Here is a 22,336-nt window from a genome sequence, read left to right as displayed (position 1 = left end):
GCAGTTTACCAGGGAGTACAAATACCTTGGAGTGTACATGGACATGGAGTGTACATGGACAGTAAAATAGACTGGTTCAGGATGTTGAGGCACTGCACAAGAAGGGACAGAGCCGGCTGTACTTTTTGAGAAGGCTCCACTCCTTTAACGTCTGCAGTAAAATGCCACAGATGTTCTCCCAATCGGTGGTAGCCAGTACCATCTTCTTCGCTGCTGTGTGTTGGGGCAGGACGCCAATAGGATCAACAAACTCATCAGGAAGGCTGGTCCTGTCCTGGGGGCAGTTGGATTCATGGGAGGTGGTCCAGGAGGGGAGGATGCTCATCAAACTGCAGAGCATCCTGGACAATATAGCTCACCCCCTCCATGGCACACCCATGAAGGAGTACTTCATGAAGGAGATTAGTATACAAACTTAAAGTACACGGCATTGGAGGTTCAGTATTGATGTGGATAGAGAACTGGCTGGCAAACAGGAAGCAAAGAGTAGGAGTAAACGGGTCCTTTTCACAATGGCAGGCAGTGACTAGTGGGGTACCGCAAGGCTCAATGCTGGGACCCTAGCTATTTACAATATATATTAATGATCTGGCTGAGGGAATTGAAGGCAATATCTCCAAGTTTGCGGATGACACTAAGCTGGGGGGGCAGTGTTAGCTGTGAGGAGGATGCTAGGAGACTGCAAGGTGACTTGGATAGGCTGGGTGAGTGGACAAATGTTTGGCAGATGCAGTATAATGTGGATAAATGTGAGGTTATCCATTTTGGTGGCAAAAACAGGAAAGCAGACTATTATCTAAATGGTGACCGACTAGGAAAAGGGGAGATGCAGCGAGACCTGGGTGTCATGGTACACCAGTTATTGAAAGTAGGCATGCAGGTGCAGCAGGCAGTGAAGAAAGTGAATGGTATGTTAGCTTTCATAGCAAAAGGATTTGAGTATAGGAGCAGGGAGGTTCTACTGAGTGAGTGAGTGTGTGTGCTTGTGTGTGTGATTTTCCCTTTGAAACGTATTTCCTTGAAAACCGGATGCAAAAACGCGGAGATTTTTCCAATCTCGGTAGGGATTTAACTTATGATTTCAGAAATCCACTCAAAATTCGGTCAATTATTTCCCCAGATTTTGAATAAAGTTTTTCACAAAACTAACTTTTTCAAAAATAATCGCCGCTTGCCAGCTGCTGACGTCCCAATGCCCACCAATCCAGGCCCACCTGCCTCCTGACCCTTGCCCCCCCCCGTCGCTGTGGATTAATGCAGCTGCTGTCAACGCACATGCGCAGTTTTCCACGAGGTACGTTCGCCCACCCATCCCCCGTTCTTCAAAAGGCGCAGAAAGATCGAGAAAGTTCTGCAGAACAAAGATTCTACAGCTCAGCTATAGGATCTTTGTTCTGCAGATCTCGGGGTCAGCAGCGCCTCACGTGCTGAACCTTCTCCTCACTGCTGGCACAGCTCATGAGGCCCCTCCCCTCCCATCCCCTGCCCGCTCATTCCAGCTGTGGGTTTCCAGAGAGTCAGAAGCCGCTTTTTTTGTCTCTCTCCTCATTTGGCAGCCCACTCACTCGCCCGGCTCCCCTCCACCCCCACCCCCCCTCTTCCTCACCTCCTCCCCCCCTCCCCTCTCCTCTCTACCAAAGATCCTATACTGCTATAGGATCTTTGCTCTCTACTCGTCACAGGGTACGACCTCCTCTCCAGGGAGGCCCAGAACACCACATGACAGGCTGTCCCCAAAATCCGGCCCGCCCCGGCTCTGTCACACTGGCGGAAGCCACGATTGGCTGGTCCCCCGCGCTGCTTTTCACCGTCCTCATCGCCTCCTGGCCTCGCTCGGGCTGCCGCCCCCGCCCCTCTCCTCTCTACCCCCCCCCCCCCTCTGTCTCCCTCTCCCCCTCTCTCTCTCCCCTCTCTCCGCTCCGCTCTCTAACCATATAACCATATAACAATTACAGCACGGAAACAGGCCATCTCGACCCTTCTAGTCCGTGCCGAACACATAATCTCCCCTAGTCCCATATACCTGCGCTCAGACCATAACCCTCCATTCCCTTCCCATCCATATAACATATCCAATTTATTTTTAAATGATAAAAACGAACCTGCCTCCACCACCTTCACTGGAAGCTCATTCCACACAGCTAGCACTCTCTGAGTAAAGAAGTTCCCCCTCATGTTACCCCTAAACTTCAGTCCCTTAATTCTCATGTCATGTCCCCTTGTTTGAATCTTCCCTACTCTCAGTGGGAAAATTTTTCCTCTCCCCTCTCTCCGCTCTCTCTCTCTACCCCACCTCTCTCACCTCACCCCAACCCCGTCCTCCCTCCCCTAAATTTTTTTCCCCCCATCCCTTCCCTTCCTCTCAGCCCCCCTTTTCCCCTCTCTCTCCTCCCATCTCTCGCTCCTCCTCCTCCCTACACCCGCCCTCCCTCTCCTCCTCCCCTCCACCCCCCCCCCTCCCTCTGTCTCTGCCTCTCTCTCTGTCTCTCCCCATTCTCGTACTGCCCTCACTCTCTACACCCCCCCACCACTCCCTCTTTAGACGCGCCTGCGAGTTGGGGGCCATGCATCAGTGGATAGGGCGGTTATGGGGTAAAAGGAGAAAATTAATAATATTAATATAATATCAAAGGGGATAGTTAGTGTGTGTGTGGCGGTGGTTAGTAGGTGGTCTGCACTTGGTCTTGTATACTTTTAAAACTCTGTGTGTTGAGTATGAGTGTGTGTGTGTGCGCGCACGCGTGGGGGGGGGGGGCGGGGTGTGTCATTTTGCCTTTGAAACGTATCTCCTCAAAAACCAGACGCCAAAACGGGCAATTTTTACAGAGTTCAGCAGCGATTTACCTTATGATTTTAGAAATCCACTCCTCTGTAAATTTGGTCATTTATCTCCCCACATTTTCAATAAAATTGTTCACAAAACAGACAGTTTTTTTTAAAATCAAACAGCTGCCCAGCTGCGGACGTCACAATGCCCTTGCTCGCGGCACCCACCCCCCCCGTTCTCAATTAAAGCAGATGCTGTCAATGCGCAGGCACAGCCGTTCACTCGAGGCGTTGCTCACAGCCGCACACTCGCATCCGGAGGCCACCTGCTTGCTTCTGAGTCCTCTCCATCTCCTTCGCCTGATCGTAGAACATGGCGGCAGCCGCCGGTATCGTCGTGCGGGGCACGCGATGAGAAGCTGGCCCTGGCCCAGGCGGCCATTACTCCCTCTGTGGGAAGGATTGATTGGCTCAAAGGAGCGCCGACGCCGATCCAAAAGTCAAGTCTATTCATTGGCTCCGGGAAGCGCTGACTTGACCCCTCCCCACCACGTGGGAAAGATTGATTGGTTCAAGGGAGCGCCGATGCCGACCCAAAAGTCGAGTCCATTCATTGGCTCTGGCGTCGGCTGCCCCCCCCTCCACGTGGGGGAAGGGTTGATTGCGTTGGGGAAACGGGTGAGTGGTGGAAATGGATTGCGTTGGGGAAACGGGCGAGTGGTGGATATTGTATTGGGGGAACGGGGCCGAATGGGTCATGGGGGTATGGAGGGGAGGGAGTTATGGAGGGTGGGAGGGAGTGACTGAGGGTAGGGAGTGACTGAGTGTAGGGGAAAAGAGAGGTGAAGGAGGGAGTGGAGGAGGGGAGGAGGTGAGAGGAGGGAAGAGGGAGGGTGAAGGGTAGAGGGAGGGTGAAGAGAAGAGGGGGAAGGGTTGGGGGGACAGGGCCCAATGTGTCTCACTTGATCTGGTACTCCTCTAAAGTTTCTATGGCAGGATGACACAATTGATATACTGCTAAAGCAAGGTCTTATTTTACAATCCAGAATTGCCACTTTCCACTGCTCAAAATGATAGCTTCCAGATTTGTGCTGTGCACAAGTAGCAGCGCAGCACTCAAATCACTTAAGGCACAGCTTTGTTATTTTGATCAGCTAACATCAAAATTGAAAGCAAGGATTATAGATGCAGAGAATTAGTGTAATTTGAGTCTTTTTTCTTGTACAATGAACTGAATGATATATTAAAGTGTTAAATATTGAAGCAAAGTTCTTTGTTAAGCATGCCTAATGGATGTACACTTGATCATAAATACATAAAATCAACTTTCATGTGTGTGTCGCGAGCACAGAAGGCCACAAGATAATAGAAAATATCACTCAAAAGGGCAGAATTCCTTGATAATAGTTTGAGCTACTAAATTACATCCAAAATTGTTCATCTTCAATGGTCAATATGTTTGTATGGAGCCTCTCTTTTGGCAGAATGTTGATCTGCTGTCAACAGATGCTGTGATAAGTTAGACTGTACAATATTTCAAATATAGTTAATCAAGGAGCTGTCAGGTTGCATGTCATCTGCAGCACTGAACAAGAAAGTAATGGTGCAATTGGACACAGGTCAGCAACTCATTCAATAAAGGGATATTTTATAAACTGACATATGTTGGGTAGAAACCATATTGTCTAAATATCAAACTGTCTGCATCTCCAATCTGCCCGTTCCATAGTCACAATTCATTTTTCAATATGCAAAGCTGTATGTTCATTATATACTATTAAGTGAGACATACATACAGTACTACATCTCAAACAGTTATTATTTTCTACAAGCTAGGCCAGTAATCTTAGATCACTCTTTCTCAGCAACCCCAATCACTCCTAAAGTTAACATTTTGACTAATAAAACAAACTGATTGATTTTAAGAGCCAGCTTTCCTAAAACATCAATGCCTTGCAATTCTATACATCCAAATAAAAACCATTTTGTTAAATCCTTCCCTTCAGGTACAGTTATGGCAAGTCACATACAAAAATCAAATGTTTGTTCCCTTCTGTAGGCCAATGAATTTGAAGGGGTATGAAAAGGTTTGACGTGCAAACACAGGGAAAGGGAAACAAGTTATGCCGTTACCCATTCCTTCTCTTATGATGCTGCTTGTCCCACTGAGTTACTCCAGCTTTTTGTGTCCATCTTTGGTTTTCGGTTACAATTACGGGAACTGTGTAAAAAGAACTTTGTAAAATCTAGAGCTCAACAGGTGTAATGGCTTGCTGAGATGTTGTTTGTTTTCTTCAGGAAGCCTAAAATATTTCTGCATCACACTTGAGAAAGGATCAAGGACAGGTGTGAAAAATATACATCTTCTAGATGGGCTGGGATGCATCCTCAGTGATGTGATCTGGGGTCATCGGGTGTTTCGAGTCTCAACATCAGACACCCTTGCCCAGGCAACCCAGCCGGGGTTGATCAGGCCCCGACTTACGTCCCAGCAGCAACCGGATCAGCCATCTTAATAACTACTCTGCAGGGGTTGGGAGATTCTAGTGCGTGGAGGGACTGGGCTTTGTGGGGTGAGTCCAGGCCGGGCTCCTCCTGCATCTCACCAGGTTCAAGGCCTGTGCGCTGCAACTCTTTCTCCTTCTCCGAGCATTTCATTCTCGCGTGATGGATTTTGATGGTTCTTATTGACACTTTGATTCTTTCCTTCCCTCTTCTTGCAAGAAACAGCACATCTTCATAAATCAGCACATTATAGTTGCCTTAAATTTACTTTATCTACATATCTATATTACTAAAAGTCTGATCTTGACCACTTCCTGTTGTTCTGTATATTAATTTTAGACAAAACGCTGCCACTTATGGCAGAGATTTTTGGCCATCTTACCGCTGTGCAGGATAAGAGGATTTTTCCCACCGATGAAAAATAAAACGAGTTATTAGTGTTTAAAAAATGTTGAGATTATCTCTCCTGAAGGCCACGCCCCTTCCTGAGGGACTAGGTATATTACTAAAAGTCTGATCTTGACCACTTCCTGGTGTTCTGTATATTGATTTTAGAAAAAACGCTGCCACTTACGGCTGAGATTTTTGGCCATCTTACTCAGTCTCCCTCCGCTGTGCATGATAAGAGGATTTTTCCCATCGATGAAAAATAAAAGTTATTAGTGTTTAAAAAATGTTGAGATTCTCTCTCCTGAAGGCCACGCCCCTTCCTGAGGGACTATAAAACACGGAAGTGTTGAGTGCCTCAGTCAGTCTCTGCAAGATGGGGGAGTGAGAGGGTCACTCTCAGTCTGAGCTGTGAATAACACTGAACACATGTCTATTAAACTGTGAGTGTGGTTTTACTGACCTTGAGTGCCCTTAATGTGGTTTGAAAATGAAAATGTGCTTGGTTTGAAAAAGCACAGCAAATGGTTGGTGGTGGTTGGTTTAAAATAAAGCACAGCAAATCGTTGGTGGTGGTTGATTTGAAATGGCAAATGATTAAAAGTCTAAACTTGACAACTTCCTGTTTGCACTGTATATTGATTTTATGACCATCTTACTCAGAGTCCCCCTCCACTCATCAGGTGCAGAGGATTCTTCCCATCAATGAAAAATAAGTGTTATCAGTGTTTAAAAAATGTTGAGAATCTCTCTCCTGTCAATCACGCCATGAAGGCCATGCCCCTTCCGGTGGGAGGGGGAATTATAAAACCCGAAAGTGTGGGTGTGGTTCAGTCTCTGCAAGATGGGGGAGGGAGAGGTCACGACTCTGTCTGAGCTGTGAATCAACTGAACACACTGAATGTCTACCGAACTGTGAGTGTGGTGTTTATGTGGTGTTTTGTGTAGTTTTATGGTGGTGTCATCCTGCTCGAAATGGTATGAAACTGTATTTGAATGTGGTGGCCTTGCACCCTGCATGAAATGGTACGAAACTGCACTTGAATGTGGTGGCCTTGCACCCTGCATGAAATGGTATGAAACTGCATTTGAATTCGGTGGCCTTGCACCCTGCTTGAAGTGGTATGAAACTGCTCTTGAGTTTGGTGGACTGGCACCCTGCTTGAAGTGGTATGAAACTGCACTTGCATTTGGTGGACTTGCACCCTGCATGAAGCGGTATGAAACTGCACTTGAATTTGTTGGCCTCGCACCCTGCTTGAAGTGATAGGAAACTGCACTTGAATTCAGTGGCCTTGCACCCTGCTTGAAGTGGTAGGAAACTGCACTTGGATTCGGTGGCCTTGCACCCTGCTTGAAGTGGTCGTAAACTGCACTTGAATTTGGTGGCCTTACACCCTGCTTGAAGTGGTAAGAAACTGCACTTGAATTTGGTTGCCTTGCACCCGGCTTGAAATGGTAGGAAACTGCATTTGAATTTGGTGCCGTGCACCCTGCTTGAAGTGGTAGGAAACTGCACTTGAATTTGGTGGCCTTGCATGGTGGAATATTGCGTTCGGGGACCAGCCCTCCCGTGTGATGCCACGCCACCCACCTCCCCCGCATTGGGGACGGGGCCCAACAGGTCCCACTTGATCTAGTAAATAATAATTCTCTACCTTCATTAGATGTTTTCTGGACCAATGCTTCGTTTACGTACTTTCCGAATAATTTAACATTTTGATTTCAGCTAAATATTTTTGTAGTAGTGATATTAGTTGCAGAATGTTATACAGTTACTATGGTCTTTGAAAAATGTGATGATTGTAGTCTAAAACTGAAAATGTAGAGGGTCAGTCGGTACGTGCATGAATGCAGTTGGAACAAACTATCTGAAATGAATTAACATTCTTTTTTCTCCAAAGTGTTTGGACTATGCCCTGCTGCAGGAATATTTAAATAATCCAATGAAGCACAAACATAAGAAATCCACATATGTACAAAATAGATAAAAGTAAACTGGTTAGTAGGTAGAGCATCACTTTGTACTTCTTTTAAACTCAGTTTAAAGCAAACGGTCAAATTATTCCAAATTAACAAAATCAATTTATCTGTGACAATGCTAGAAATTGAACATGTTCATTCAAGTTCAAACTGGGAGTCCAGCATAGATGCTATTGAATCTCTTGTTATATACTCCAGTTAGAGAAGGTTATCATCAAAAATTCTGTTGGTGCACCACATCGTATACATGGCTCATTAACTCACATTTGGGTAAGAGAAAAACAATTCAGAGTGTAATCAGACTGTCAAAAATAAATGCATACAATGGCGTTGAGTGTAAAGTGCTTTTGATGTGGCACACAAAGCACAGGATACAAAAAATATTTAAAATGTATAAAAAAAAATGTTTTGGTCCATGAAACAATATCCCATCTTTGTATTAACAAGCAATATCAAACATACCCCGATTTGAAACTGCTGAAATAATGCACACTTTGATACTATGCCGATTACAGATTACAGAAATAATGAATTATATCTTGGCTTTCTTTAGCCAGCTAAGAAATAAAAACCTCAACTAGAAGATAACCTGAAGCTATGACAAAAATGAACAATTCTGTATTCTAAAACCAGCTGTTTACATAAATAAAATAACAAACTGGAAATGTTTAGAAAGTTGGTCAAGCAGTATCAATGGAAAACTAAATATAATTCATTTTCAAAGTCAATGGATTTACATTAAGAACAGTCAATTTGTTTAATTGCTAACGTTTGATAATAGGAGGGAGAGGAAGACGATATGCAAGGCAGATGAAAGCCAGACAAGCCTAAATAGTTTAAAAAAAAGGCTTATGGGGTCAGGTGAGCAGCTAAATGGGAAGAGCAGGATATACATTTCTTGAAATCAACGTTAAGCTTGTAAAGATAGACACAAAATGCTGGAGTAACTCAGACAGCATTTCTGGGTAGAAGGAATGGGTGACGTTTCGGATCGAGACCCTTCTTCTAGGCCATTTAGGACTGAGATAAGGAAAAGCTTTTTCACCCAAAGTTGTGAATCTGTGGAATTCTCTGCCACAGAGGGCAGTGGAGGCCATTTCACTGGATGTTTTCAAGAGAGAGTTAGATATAGCTCTTAGGGCTAATGGAATTAAAGGATATGGGAAGATAGCAGGAATGCAGCACTGATTTTGGATGATCAGCCATGATCATATTGAATGGCAGTGCTGGCTCGAAGGGTCGGATGGCCCTACTGCACCTATTTTCTGTTTCTATGTTTCAGACTGAGAGTCAGGGGAGAGGGAGACATAGAGATAAGGAAGGATAAGGTGTGAAAACAAGACACCAGAGGAGAAACAACTCAAGGAAAATGTAGAATAGATCATTGTTAGCTCGGAGATGGTGTCTTCTCTCCACTCCATCCAAGGACCTCGACAGTCTTTTCAGGTGAGGCAAAGGTTCACTTGTACCTCCTCCAACCTCATCTAATGTATCCGCTATTCCAGGTGTGAACTATATATCGGCTCGGTGATCGTTTCGCTGAACATCTCCGCTCAGTCCGCCTAAACCTACCTGATCTTCTGGTTGCACTTTAACTCCCCCTCCTATTCGGACCTTTCTGTCCTGGGCCTCTTCCACTGTCAGAGTGAAGCCCAGTGCAAATTAGAGGAACAGCACCTCATATTTCGCTTGGGCAGCTTACACTCTAGCGGTATGAATACTGACTTCTCTCATGTCAAGTAACCCTAGCTTTCCCTCTTCCTCCATCCCTCCCCAGTTCTCCCAACAGCCTGACCGATCCCCTGATTAAAATTTATCTCCATCTGCTCTCTGTATCACCTTCTCCTAGCTATCAATCTTCTTCCTTGAACTCCCCTTTGAGTCTCGTTTTCACACCTCACCCTTCCATATCTCTATGTCTCCCCTGACTCCCAGTCTGAAGAAGGGTCTTGAAACATCACTCATTCCTTCTATCAGAGATGCTGCCAATCCCGCTGAGTTAGTCTAGTATTTTGTGTCTATCCTTTGGTGTAAATCAGCAGCTGCAGTACCTTCCTACCATTGAGTTTGGAAAGGTGCTTTATCAAAAGATGAGATATTATTCCCCCAAGTTTCTTTGCAGTTGTGTAGGGGACTAAAAAAAATGGCCAAGTGGAACAGCAAATTTAATTGTAAGATCAGCAACTTGCAAAGTGAAAGGAGTGACTACCACAATCTATGAAGGGCTTCACTAGTGCAGTGATTTCACTGTGAATAGCAATGAATTGAAAGTAGAATTAATCGCCAGACAGCGTGTTTAAAAGTCTGACCAGCAAGATGGAAGAAGTCAAAGGGATGGTATTTCATTGATTGGGTATATCCTAGTATTTCAATAATTGGATTTCTCTTGTCCATACCTCCAATCCTACCAGTTTCACTTTCAACAGATCACCATCCATCAATTGCAAAAAAATAAGATGCTAACCTGGCACACACGTGAAGCAGCAAACACATAATGCTAAGGAGAGCTAAGTGAGATCACAACCAATAAATCAAATCAAACGTTCTGCAGACATGCCCTATCCAATAGTGGATGTTGGAGAAAATAAAAGAGCAATCGGGAGGACACTAAATGAAATCCCAATCCTCAACGAAGCTCCCAATCACAGAGCTAAAGATAAGACTGACTAATTTGCAAATGTTTTCAGTGCTGAGTGTAGGTGGTTATCTGGGCCTTCTACTGAGATCCCCATCATTACAGGAACCATTCAATTCACTTCACGTAAATCAAGAAATAGAACATACACTAAATAAATGGATTCTGGCAAGCACTACTAAAGATATGCTTCAGAAGGAAACTGCATCCCCAGACAAAATGTTGGAATCCATGATGCTGTACAAATTTGCCAAGATATGTAGAGAAAACACAAACCACTTGTTTATGTATTCAATTCCTCCAGTGTCCTTCAGTACAGTGCAGCTTACTAAGGTTTCTTGAACAGCAGCTCCCAACCCTCCGACCACTCCCACCTAAATAGGTCAAATGGGGCGGGGCAATTAAGAATCTGCAAGTTTCCCTACAAACTACACGTCATCCTACTTAAAAATCTATTGCCAGCTTGCAATTGATGCTGGATACAAGTACTAGAAGTTCCCATCAATCAGAGTAAACTGACCACAAGACTACACAGCAGTTCATGGAAGTATTTCATCACTTTGTGTGAAGTAGGAATCTATCTCCATATCTACATCTATATATATGTTATTATATGTATTACATTACTAAAACTCATCTTGTTTGTGATTCTGTATGCGTGCGTGCTCCTGGAACTATGCCAAAACGGTACACGATATCGCTACAATTTTTGGACCACCTTCCTCACAATTGTCTTGCGGTGTGTTTTTTTATTGGTTCGTTCAGATTGATGTTATATTTTACAAGTTATTCACATTTTTAACTTTACAAAATCCGGTTTAAGAATCACTTGAACTTGCAGTGGCAGTAGCTATGACATCACAACGGGATCTCATTTACATAAACTGCCCATCAACAGTGTTCCACCCAATGCAATGAGAGATGTGTTACATTGTTGTAAGGGAGGGAGGGGAAATGTTATTTAAACATTGTGTTTAGTGGGGGAGTGCGATGGGGAGAGGTGAGAAGTGGGGAAGCAGGGAGATAGAGGGAGAGGGAGAGGAGTGGGGTGGGGAAGGGGTTATGCAGAGATGGAAGAAGTAACTGAGGGTAGGGGAAAGGTGATGGAGGGAGAGGTGGAGGAGGGAAGGAGGAGAGAAGAGGGAGGGCGAAGAGGAGGGGGAGGGAGTGCATGAGTCGCGCATGCGCAGTTGGGGGGCATGGGTGTGTGGTGGAATATTGCGTTGGGGGAATGGGTTGTGTTGGGGGAATGGGTGAGTGGTGAAAACAGGTTGCTTTGGGGGAACGGTGAGTGGTGCAATGTTGCATTGGGGGAAGGGGGCCCAACTGGTCAGGGGTGTAGGGAGGGGAGTGGGGTTATGGAGGGAGTGACTGAGGGTAGGGGAAAGAGAGGGAGGGAGAGGTGAGGGAGGGAGTAGAGGGGAGAGAGGAGTGAGGGTAGAGGTGGGGAGTGAGTGTTGGGGATGAGGGGAAATTACACAGTTGGGGGCTATGGATGTGTGGTGGAATATTGCGTTGGGGAATGGGTTGAGTTGGGGGAATGGGTGAGAGTGTGGTGGAATATTGCGTTAGGGGAACGGGTTATGTTGGGGGAATGGGTGAGAAGTGAAAATGGGTTGCGTTGGGGGAACGGGTGAGTGGTGCAATGTTGCATTGGGGAACGGGGCCCAACGGGTCCCACTTGGATATATATCGCCAAGCTGACATCTAGAGCAGCGGATGCAATAGATGAGGTTGGAGGAGGTGCAGGTGAACCTCTGTCGCACCTGGAACGACTGCTTGGGTCCTTGAATGGAGTCGAGGGGGGAGGTAAAGTGTAGCATCTCTAGTGGTTGCAAGGGAAAGTGCCTGGGGAGGGGGTGGTGCGGGAGGGAAGGGAAGAATTGACCAGGGAGTTACGGAGGGAGCGGTCTTTGCGGAAAGCAGACAGGGGGGAAGATGGGAAGATGTGGCGAGTGGTGGGGTCACGTTGGAGGTGACGAAAATGACGGAGGACTATTTGTTGTATGTGACGGCTAGGGGGGTGAAAGGTGAGGACTAGGGGGACTCTGCCCTTGTTGCGATTGGGGGGATGGGGAGAGAGAGCAGTGTTACGGGGTATTGAAGAGACCCTCGTGAGAACCTCATCTATAGTAGGGGAGGGCAACCCCCGTTCCTGAAGAATGAAGACATTTCCGATGCCCTGGTGTGGAACATCTTATCCTGGGAGCAGATGCGGCACAGACGGAGGAATTGGGAGTAGGGGATGGAGTCCTTACAGGAAGCAGGGTGGGAAGAAGTGTAGTCTGGGTAGCCATGGGAGGAACCAGGCCTCCTGTGTAACAGGGACCGAACGGGTTGCATTTGATCTAGTTACATTTAAATATCTGCCTTGCCAGTGGTGTCCATATGCAATGCAGAATGAATTGAAATGTCCAGCATTTCTAATAACATCACAAATAAATGCATGTTCCCTTTCAGGTTGCTGAAGAAACTACTCCATACTTGACACAATGATCCATTCCTTGTTCACATACTAAACCCTTCCCTTTTCCACAATACGTGATCTGAATTGACACTTCCCCAAACAAATCAACAAACAGAGAGATAGGATATTCTGAAATAATTTTGATTGCCTTGACAGTCATCTTCTTAATCGTCCCAAATTGTTTTTCTGAATCAATTCACTAATTTTACAGGTAACTTATCTTTATTTGCAGCATCCTCTTTGTGTGTCATACTTTTAGATAAGAGCCCCAAATTAACCAGTTTGTATTTTGTTGTTGCATTTTCTACATTTAGTTTATTCTCCACAATGATGAATGTCCTTTGAATTTCTATTGTAGATCTCTAGGATAAATATCTTTATTCCTACAGATTTACTTTTAGTAATTCCCTCTCACTGGTGTCAACAGAAAAGGCAATGGTAATTTTTTTAAATGTTTGCAGGCCTAGGCAAACACAGATGTTGCAGAGTAAACTATATTGGCATGGGAAAAGATCTAAATACACTATTTGAATTAAGTATTTTATTTGGCTGTTTCCTGAAATTGAGACTTTGAAGCCTCTAAATACAAAATACTGCAGATGTTGGAAAAAAAAAGTAGAACATTCTTCAGACACTCAGCGTTCGTGGAAAAAGCAATTTTCAGTTGCTCACAAAAAGGAATTTTTTTTTGCAAAAGTCATTAAGGAATAAAGAATAGTTCTATATTTCTTCCTGTAATACGTGAATTCCATCAGCATCCAGACATGCAATATGCACTATCCCCTCGGATAGACAAAACAAATATTTTATAAAAGGCAATGACCTGACCAGAGTGCATATAATATATATTTAGCTGCCTATTTGTTTCAATTTCAGTATGTCACATTGCTCTCACCATAAATATATTGCAGGCAAGGCTGGAGCACATCAAAAAGAACTCGTTCATGGACATGCCTCACTATATTTATATTTTCAGTGGTAATGCACTTTAAACACTACTAAAACACCACTAAATGAAATATTAGAACATTTCAAGAACTAGTAGCTATATGACGAGTAGTTATTTAATATTTCACATATTTTACTATAAAAGCTCATTATTAATGATAACTATCAATGCCTGAGGGCTTGCAAGTGGACTAACTGCCTGGTGTAGCTATCAATGTAAATCGTCTTTTACATCTTCAGTTGCAGAAACCTGTTATTTGGAACCTCATCTATTACCTCTCAATAAAAATCCCACGTTCCTTTGTGTTGCTATATTTTGCTTTTACCATTGGTTATTCTGAAGTTTGATTTCTGAAGGGCTGACAGCCTTATCAAATATTTTTCTGCCCTTTAATGAAGTGCCCAAGGCAATCCACCAATTCATGTGGAAATATGCTCGAAATACATGGCTGAGTGCAGAGGGCACAACCAGTCCTTGGCAGAGATAAATCACTTATACCAGAAAGTGATTAATCTCATGAACACCAACAAACACCAATGCAGTTGCAGGTCTTTAATTCAATAAGTTTCCAAATTTACAGTATTTTCTTTCTTGAACATTTATTTTTAACTTCAAAACTATTCATGCGTGATTCTTATACAATTCCCACGTTAGAACCCATGTTAAAAGAAACAAAGAAATTTTACTGACATTTTCCTGCAGTTCCTGACTGGGTAATTTGATGGACATCCAAAAATGCCTTTGGAATGACCGATACTTTAGCAGGTAATATTTAGACTGGATCAGCCTGAGTGAGACCAGGTAAGCACAAAGTGCTATTTGCAGCAAGGAATCCGACAAGAGGGTTAAGGGAAATGTAAAATACAAAGATTATTCAAATTATTTCAGTTGTGTTTCACAGGGGTATAGTTTCAAACACCACTTACCATATTTTTTGTACTTTGGATATTAGTTCAATAGTTTGCATAAATTTGCAAGAGTTCTATTTTGAAAAAGTCTATTATGTGCATTTAAAAATGTTCCTGCTTTGTATATTCTGCATTCGCTTCCAGCCAATTCCCGAAGGCTGTCCACATCTTGCTATATGCAGGAACAAACTACTTCATTTTCTTAGTAAACTTAGATTGTGGCAATAACAAAGAGTCCCATTTAATTCTAAAAGTTAACTATAACCTTAATACATGGTGAATGATGAAACTTACAAGCTTATTTTTTGTTGCCATTGGAAGTAGGAAGTCAAAACATAGAACAATGCTTCTGAGAGAAACCCCTTTTCTTTCATTCCATTATCTAGAATTTATAAAGGTAGATTTTATCTTCTTCAGGGCAATCTGCTGATCAAATTACGGTAAATTTTAATCTCATCTCAAGTTATCTCAATCTCAATCTCATCTCATTTTATAGAAACATATAAAATTATAAAAGGACTGGACAAGCTAGATGCAGGAAAAATGTTCCCAATGTTGGGCGAGTCCAAAACCAGGGGCCATAGTCTTAGAATAAAGGGGAGGCCATTTAAGACTGAGGTAAGGAAAAACGTTTTCACCCAGAGAGTTGTGAATTTGTGGAATTCCCTGCCACAGAGGGCAGTGGAGGCCAAGTCACTGGATGGATTTAAGAGCGTTAGATAAAGCTCTCTGGAGTAGTGGAATCAAGGGGGTATGGGGAGAAGGCAGGCACGGATTATTGATTTGGGATGATCAGCCATGATCACAATAAATGGCGGTGCTTGCTCCAAGGGCCGAATGGCCTCCTCCTGCACCTATTTTCTATGTTTCTAAGTCAAATGTGTTTCTCTTAAAATGTTCACAGCCAAACGTGAACATGGGCAATTTCTAGAAATCTTGCCAAGATAGAATGATTCATATTAATACAGATCTCAACACTATTCAGTATAGTTGCTTTTATTTCCAGATATTAAATCAAAATACTTGTAAATTAACTAGAGCTGACATCTATCTATTAATCTATCTATCAATATATAAAACTGTGTGCCTGACGTCCGGCTGCCTTTCTGCCTTTTGATTCGTTCCATCGTGTGATGTCACAATGCCCAATACTCGCAGATGTCCAATCGGAATGGATCTATTTACATGAACGGCTGCCGGTAGTTGAGGCCAGTTCATTGGCTATATTTAAGAGGGTTAGATGTGGCCCTTGTGGCTAAAGGGATAAGAGGGTATGGAGAGAAGGCAGGTACAGGATACCGAGTTGGATGATCAGCCATGATCATATTGAATGGTGGCGCAGGCTCAAAGGGCTGAATGGCGTACTCCTGCACTTAATTTCTATGTTTCCCTCTCCTCACCCCACTCCCTCTCCCACCCATCCCTCTCTTCCGTGCACCCCCTTCCCTCTATAACCGCACCCCCCCCCCGGTGCTGGCTCCCCCCGCCCCCTTCCCCTCTGGCCCCTCTTCCACCACTCCTATGTTCCCTAAGTCCAACCACTCCCGCTAACCCTCTGTCTCCCTCCCAAACTCTTCCACTTCTCTCCCCCTTCTCTCCTCCCCCCTCTTCCCTCTCCTCAGAATGATTCTCCCTCCCTCCCCTCTCAAGACCCTCTCTACCCCACCCCATTCCCTCTCTCCCCCCAGATATTAAATCCCCTATCCCTCTGTCCCTCTTCCATCACTCCCCCTACCCCTATTCTCCTCCTCCCTCCCCACTCTTCCACTTCTCTCTCCCCCCCTTCCCCCTCCACTCTCCCTTCCCCACCTTTTCCCTCTCTCCCCCCCCTCCCTCCCTCTTCCCCCCCCTCCACCACATCTCTCTCCCCATCCCCCTCTCTCACACCCCCAACCCCGCTCTCCTTTCTCTCCCAAATTGGTCCCGTTTCCTCCTCCTCCTTCTCTCTCCTCCCTCCCCCTCTTCTCACCCCCTCCCCCCACCTGTGTGTTTGGGGGGGTGGTTAGGGTTAGTGCGAAGGCAGGCAGGCCCCCCCCTTGGATGATCCCCCGCAAACGCCGTTGGGGAAACAGACCCAAAGGGTCTGCACTTGTAGTCTAGTTTAATATAATTTCTATGTTTCCCTTTCCTCCCACCCCACTCCCTCTCCCACCCATCCCCCTCTCTCCCCCCCCCCCCCCCTCCCTCTCTAACTCTCCCCCCTTCCCCCTTCCCCTCTGTCCCTCTTCCACCACTCCCCCTACCCCTCCCTCCCCATTATTCCACTTCTATCCCCTCACCCCACCCCTCTCCCTCCCCCCACCCCTCCCTTCCCCCCACCCCTTCCCCTACCCCTCTGTCCCTCTTCCACCACTCACCTGTCCCTCTTCCACCACTCCCGCTACCCCTCTACCCCTCCCTCCCCACTCTGCCACTTCTCTCCCCCTTCTCTCCTCCCCCTCTCCCCTCTCCCTCACCCTCTCCCCCCCCCCTTCCCTCTCTACCCCCCCCCCCCCCCTTCCCCCCACCCCCCCCCCCCCTCCCTCTCCCCCTCCCCCCCCCCTCCTCCCCCTCCCTCTCTCCCCCCCCTCCCCTCTCTTCCCTTCTCTCCCCCCTCTCCCGGCCCCTCTCCCCCCCCCCCCCCCTCTTTCCCCTCTCTACCCCCTCCCCCCCCCTCTCTCACCCCCCAACCCCTCCTCCCCTATCCCCCACATCGGTCTCTCTCACCCCCTCCCCCGCTCTCCTTTCCCTCCCAAATCTATCCCGTTTCCTCCTTCTCCTCTCCCCTCCCTAAGGTTTCTCCCCACCCCCCCCCCCCCCCCCCCCCCCCCCCCCCCCGCAAACGCCGTTGGGGAAACAGACCCCCAGCTGACCTCCCAGTGGCTCATAAAACTTCAACTCCCCCTCCCACTCCGCCCTCTCTGTCCTGGGTCTCCTCCATTGCCACAGCGAGAAACACCGGAAATTGGAGGAACAGCACCTCATATTCCGTTTGGGGAGTCTGCACCCCGGGGGCATGAACATCGAATTCTCCCAATTTTGTTAGTCCTTGCTGTCTCCTCCCCTTCCTTAGCCCCCCTGCTGTCTCCTCCCATCCCCCAGCCTTCTGGCTACTCCTCCTTTTCCCTTTCTTGTCCCCACCCACCCCCACCCCCGATCAGTCTGAAGAAGGGTTTCGGCCCGAAACGTTGCCTATTTCCTTCGCTCCATAGATGCTGCTGCACCCGCTGGAGTTTCTCCAGCTTTTTTGTGTAACCAACGGGTCTGCACTTGGTCTAGTGTAATTTAAAATGTTGTGATGGTAAGTATTATTACTAAAAACATTTAATGGAAATGTTACTGTTACTTCCACCATACACCTTACTTTTTGCACTTTTAAGGCCACAAAAAATATTGCAATTGTCTTTGCTCAAGACTAGCCATTTCTATCATATTTTGTCCTGTATTTCAATGGTTTGTTTGGATTGGAAATTGATTTTGTTTGTAGCATCAATTAATAAAATTATGTCAACAACCTGAACTACCATTCTGGTTCAGATCCAGTTGTACTTGTCAGCACTCCAGTTCCACTCAAAATGATAATACCAACTGGCATAAACATCAAATATCTTTTGAACTTAAATCTTCACACAACAAAAAAAATATTCACTGACAGCAAGGAAGACCACTAAAACTTTGCAATGAAATTTACGGCAACATTCAGAGTGATGTCCATGACCCAATGCTTGTAACACAGCACATTTTAAGATTGTGATCTAACACTTTTGTTTGGCCATCCAATTGTTAGTGTGAAAGTGTTCAAATGAAAGCGTATCACATCAAAGACATGCAAAGTAACAATAGCTGGTGGAGCTTTACCATCAAATGCTCATGTGGTGGTATCAATTCCCTGGCATAAGCATAAATTGCTCCTAGCATCTTTCTAACTACCATTTTCTGAGACAACAATACAAATAAAACTAACTGTCCAACACGTGGTAGTGCACTGTGTGCTGAAATTTAATACTGTTTTCTGCAGGTTACTGATATTCCAGTCTTATCTGTTTTTACATTTTTTGCAATTCAAAAAATATATAAAATGATTGCCTATCAAGATCAATTGAAAAGATATTTATGACTTTGTTAATGAATGCGAAACAAAAAAAAACAAATTCAGTTTGCTTCAAAAGTGTGAATCTCTCAATGATATGCGGCAATTTGGACTTGCATGATGCTTTTTAAAATCTATGGCTCTGAGATATCATTCATTTTCAAGGACCAGGCATGATCATCAGCTCTGGAATATGATCTTGCCCAAATGTAAAATATTTGCCCGCCTTCACAACTTCAAGTTCCTGATTTACTTTGAATGAGTTGCAGTATAGTCTCAAAATCAACTTAAGCTTTGTAGAAATACCTAGCACAATTTTTATAAAGAAAACGCTTATCATTTCTATCCAGTCAATGGGCTAATAGTTTCAACATGGTACAGAAGGTCGACACAGAGTGACCTTTATTTCTGTTTAATTTCTCCAAGTTTCAGCCTTCGTCCTCTACCTGTACAAATATAAATTCATATCAGGCTCCAACAGTTTTCTAATATTTAAATTACATTTGAGTAATATTACGTGTTCCCTTATGGATTACAGACAACAACAAGGTTTTCATTTTTTTTTTGATTTTCATATATTTGAAGACATAATGAATGAAAACATGGTAACTTGCTTATGTTTGTTTGCCACAGACCAATTATATTAAAATTACTAAACTGGACACACTGAACCATAAATGCTCTGAGATTGGGCAGTTTGGCACTGATTATCCATTATCTTTTACATTCCACGCACTCCTTAATTTCACACAACAATTACATTGAAACATTTTTTATTTTAGTGAATTCGTGTGGCAACTTTAATGAAAGTATTTAATTTTAAAACTAGCATAGGATTCTCTGCAGGATTTCTTCCACTCCTTTTACAGCAGGATCTGAAAATACCAATTAAAGGTTTTTTTTTAAATGCTAGATGCTGGATCTGAAATGAAAACATTAAGTGCTGGAAATACTTAGCATATCAGGAGGTGTCTGTACAAAGTAAAACTGTTCTGATGGAGGGTCTATGATCTGAAACATTAACTCATTCTCTTTCACATATTTTATGTTTTCACTTTAGAAATTAATAATGTTTTGTGTCAAACTTTCAACCTTGTAAACTAGCACTAATGCCAATGTTGAATAATCAGAGGCATCCACGAAAAAATGCTTCCACAAAGGCATATTTAAATTAGAAAATGTGCACTTAAAAATATGACCATATGTACATTTAGTACATACGTGCATTCAATTATACTTACATTCAGCATGGATGTATAATTTATAATCTGATTAGAGGCTTTGCACAATATGATAGTTAAAGAGAAATAATTAAATAGTTAAATGCATTCTTAAAGTAATTCTTCCATTTTTAATTAACATTAATCAAATACTAAAATGTATTTCTCCAGTGGGCTCATGGCACTATTAATCCTACCTTCTACCTGCTTTTCCCCCGAATATCACTGATGATTTTGTCATTACTCGTGATTATGGAATTTGCAAAACAAGGAAGAAAAAGTGTTCACCTGTGAGAATGTTGATGACATTTGCACATCAAGGAAGTAAAAGTGTTTAGGACAGAACTGCAGATGATAGTTTCAACTGAAGGTAGACACAAGAAGCTAAAGTAACTCAGCAGGTCTAGCAGCATCTCTGGAGGTGGAATAGGTGATATTTCGGATTGAGACTTCTTCTGTGAGAATTCCCAATTTATTTGGGCTCCACTGCTGGAGCCTTCTCCCACAATTATCTTCAACCCATGCATGAGTCTTCCTCAAGATCCAGCCTTTATGTTGCAATTCATTTGACAGGTCTGTTCCAATGTCTCTGCCTGACAGTTTCCAATTGAACATTCCAGATATAGTGAAAATAAATGATTGCTCATTTTTTTTTTAATAAACCACATTTTATCAAAACCACTTCATACTCACTCATCTTCAAAGGATATCTAACAATGTTCCCTTGCCCCCATTTTTACCCCAGAACAGAGTGTTCACGTTTGTCTCCTCTGGTCAACTACCACAAATAGAACCACTACCAACTGCAGGTAATAATCTAAAGTGGTGCCTCAAATATGAAAGTGTCAGTATCAAGTAATAGGCTCAGAAATTACCAATTTTTATCCCCCCCACAATGAAATCCCAATAGAGCTTTGAAAGAGAAAAACTGGATCCCCAACTCCCAACTCCTCCCCACATTACATAAGCACGAAACAAATTAAGATTAATGGTGCCTCCCATGACAAAGTATTTTTGTAAAACACATACAAAATATTTCGAGAAAAGAAACAATGTTCGACACATACCTTCAGCCATGGATTTGTTACGGTTTCCTAAAGAAAGAGATAAGAAAGAAGTTAGATTTCAAATATGGGCATATGTGAATTTTGTTTATAAAAAAATTATATTAAACTTTACTCGCTTGATTGAAAACAATTATTTTACAAATGGATTAAAATAGATAGGATAAATTATTAAGCAGATTCAATGATAAATTAAATGACACAATTCCTTATAATGATAAGACCATTTAGTGCTAATAATTCACAATGATTGAACAAATCCTCTGTTCTTTGGAAATCAAATTCCCCTGCTCAATAAATTATTCACAGAATTTTTGTTTTAACTTTACTGCTTGTCAAAGCAGTAATATGTTGTGGGCCCTTCTATTCTGTCTGACATTGCTAAAGAGAGGGAAAGTAGAATTTGATTTCGTTGGGCCGTTAATATGCATATTGTGTGAATTATGCTGACTGGTAAAGATCAGGATAATTCCGACAGAGGATCTGGACCATCACAGCTTTGTTAACAACTTTTGATTTGTTAAATCCTGCTTCCTGGTGTTTTCCCAACTTGAACTGAGGACTGATTAAATGTTCATGTCAATTCCCGACAGTCTATGCATCCACTATATATTGATACACCAGGCCATTTTTACCCATACTGTCTCTGATTTCATTATCTCTGACAATCGCTCTCCACAGCCTCCAATTTTATTATTCCTGAGCCTTGTGAAGAGCAGCGGCCGCAGCACCGAGCCCTGCGGAACTCTGCTAGTCACTGGCAGCCAACCAGAAAAAGCCCCCTTTAATGCCACTCTTTGCCTTCTGCCATCCAGCCAAACTTGAAATCCATGCTAGTATATGCCATTTGATACCATGGGCTCTCATCTTTCTCAGCAGCCTCCCGTGTGGCACATTATCTAGTAGCATCTTAGGCATCCAGTCCAAAAGCACTCATCAATCCCAAAATCACTATCAGCTTTGCTAGTTTTAGAAATTTCAACAAACTTCTCAATGGTTGAGACATTATCAATTATAATCAGGGGACATTTTAAGGACAGTCAGAGGATTTATAATGACTGTTAAGGAATTTTTAAGCACCATCAAGGGATTTTACTGCATCATCAAGTGATTTTTAAACGCCATCAAGAGATTTCTGAGTGCTATCAAGAGATTTTTAAGTACCAGCAAGGTATTTTTTAGTGTAATCATCAGAGGATGAAAAATATTGCATTTGACCCCAAGTCCTGGTAGTTCATTCTGGAATTAAATCTGCCTCTGCAACTCTTTGTAATGCAGTTTGAGATCCCCCTATTAATCTTTGACATCCCTGTACCATTTAGCATACATTTTAACATGCAGCAGTCTTAAAGGACCACGTTAACAAAAGCAGCCAGCATCCTT

At 43.7% G+C, this 22,336-nt stretch overlaps 1 protein-coding gene across 2 annotated transcripts in view; it reads right to left on the bottom strand.

Moving 5' to 3' along the window:
- LOC129698941 (double-stranded RNA-specific editase 1-like) overlaps positions 1-22,336 on the bottom strand; it is a 213,741-nt gene that overhangs the window by 83,068 nt on the left and 108,337 nt on the right. For both annotated transcript variants that reach the window (XM_055638427.1, XM_055638429.1), the window contains one exon: positions 20,957-20,983. In XM_055638427.1, the coding sequence (XP_055494402.1) occupies positions 20,957-20,983 (27 nt within the window). The remainder of the gene's footprint in view (positions 1-20,956; positions 20,984-22,336) is intronic.

This window comes from Leucoraja erinacea, chromosome 7, assembly GCF_028641065.1.
Source record: "Leucoraja erinacea ecotype New England chromosome 7, Leri_hhj_1, whole genome shotgun sequence".
Taxonomy (NCBI): Eukaryota; Metazoa; Chordata; class Chondrichthyes; order Rajiformes; family Rajidae; genus Leucoraja; species Leucoraja erinaceus.
This window is presented reverse-complemented; position numbering and strand designations above follow the sequence as displayed.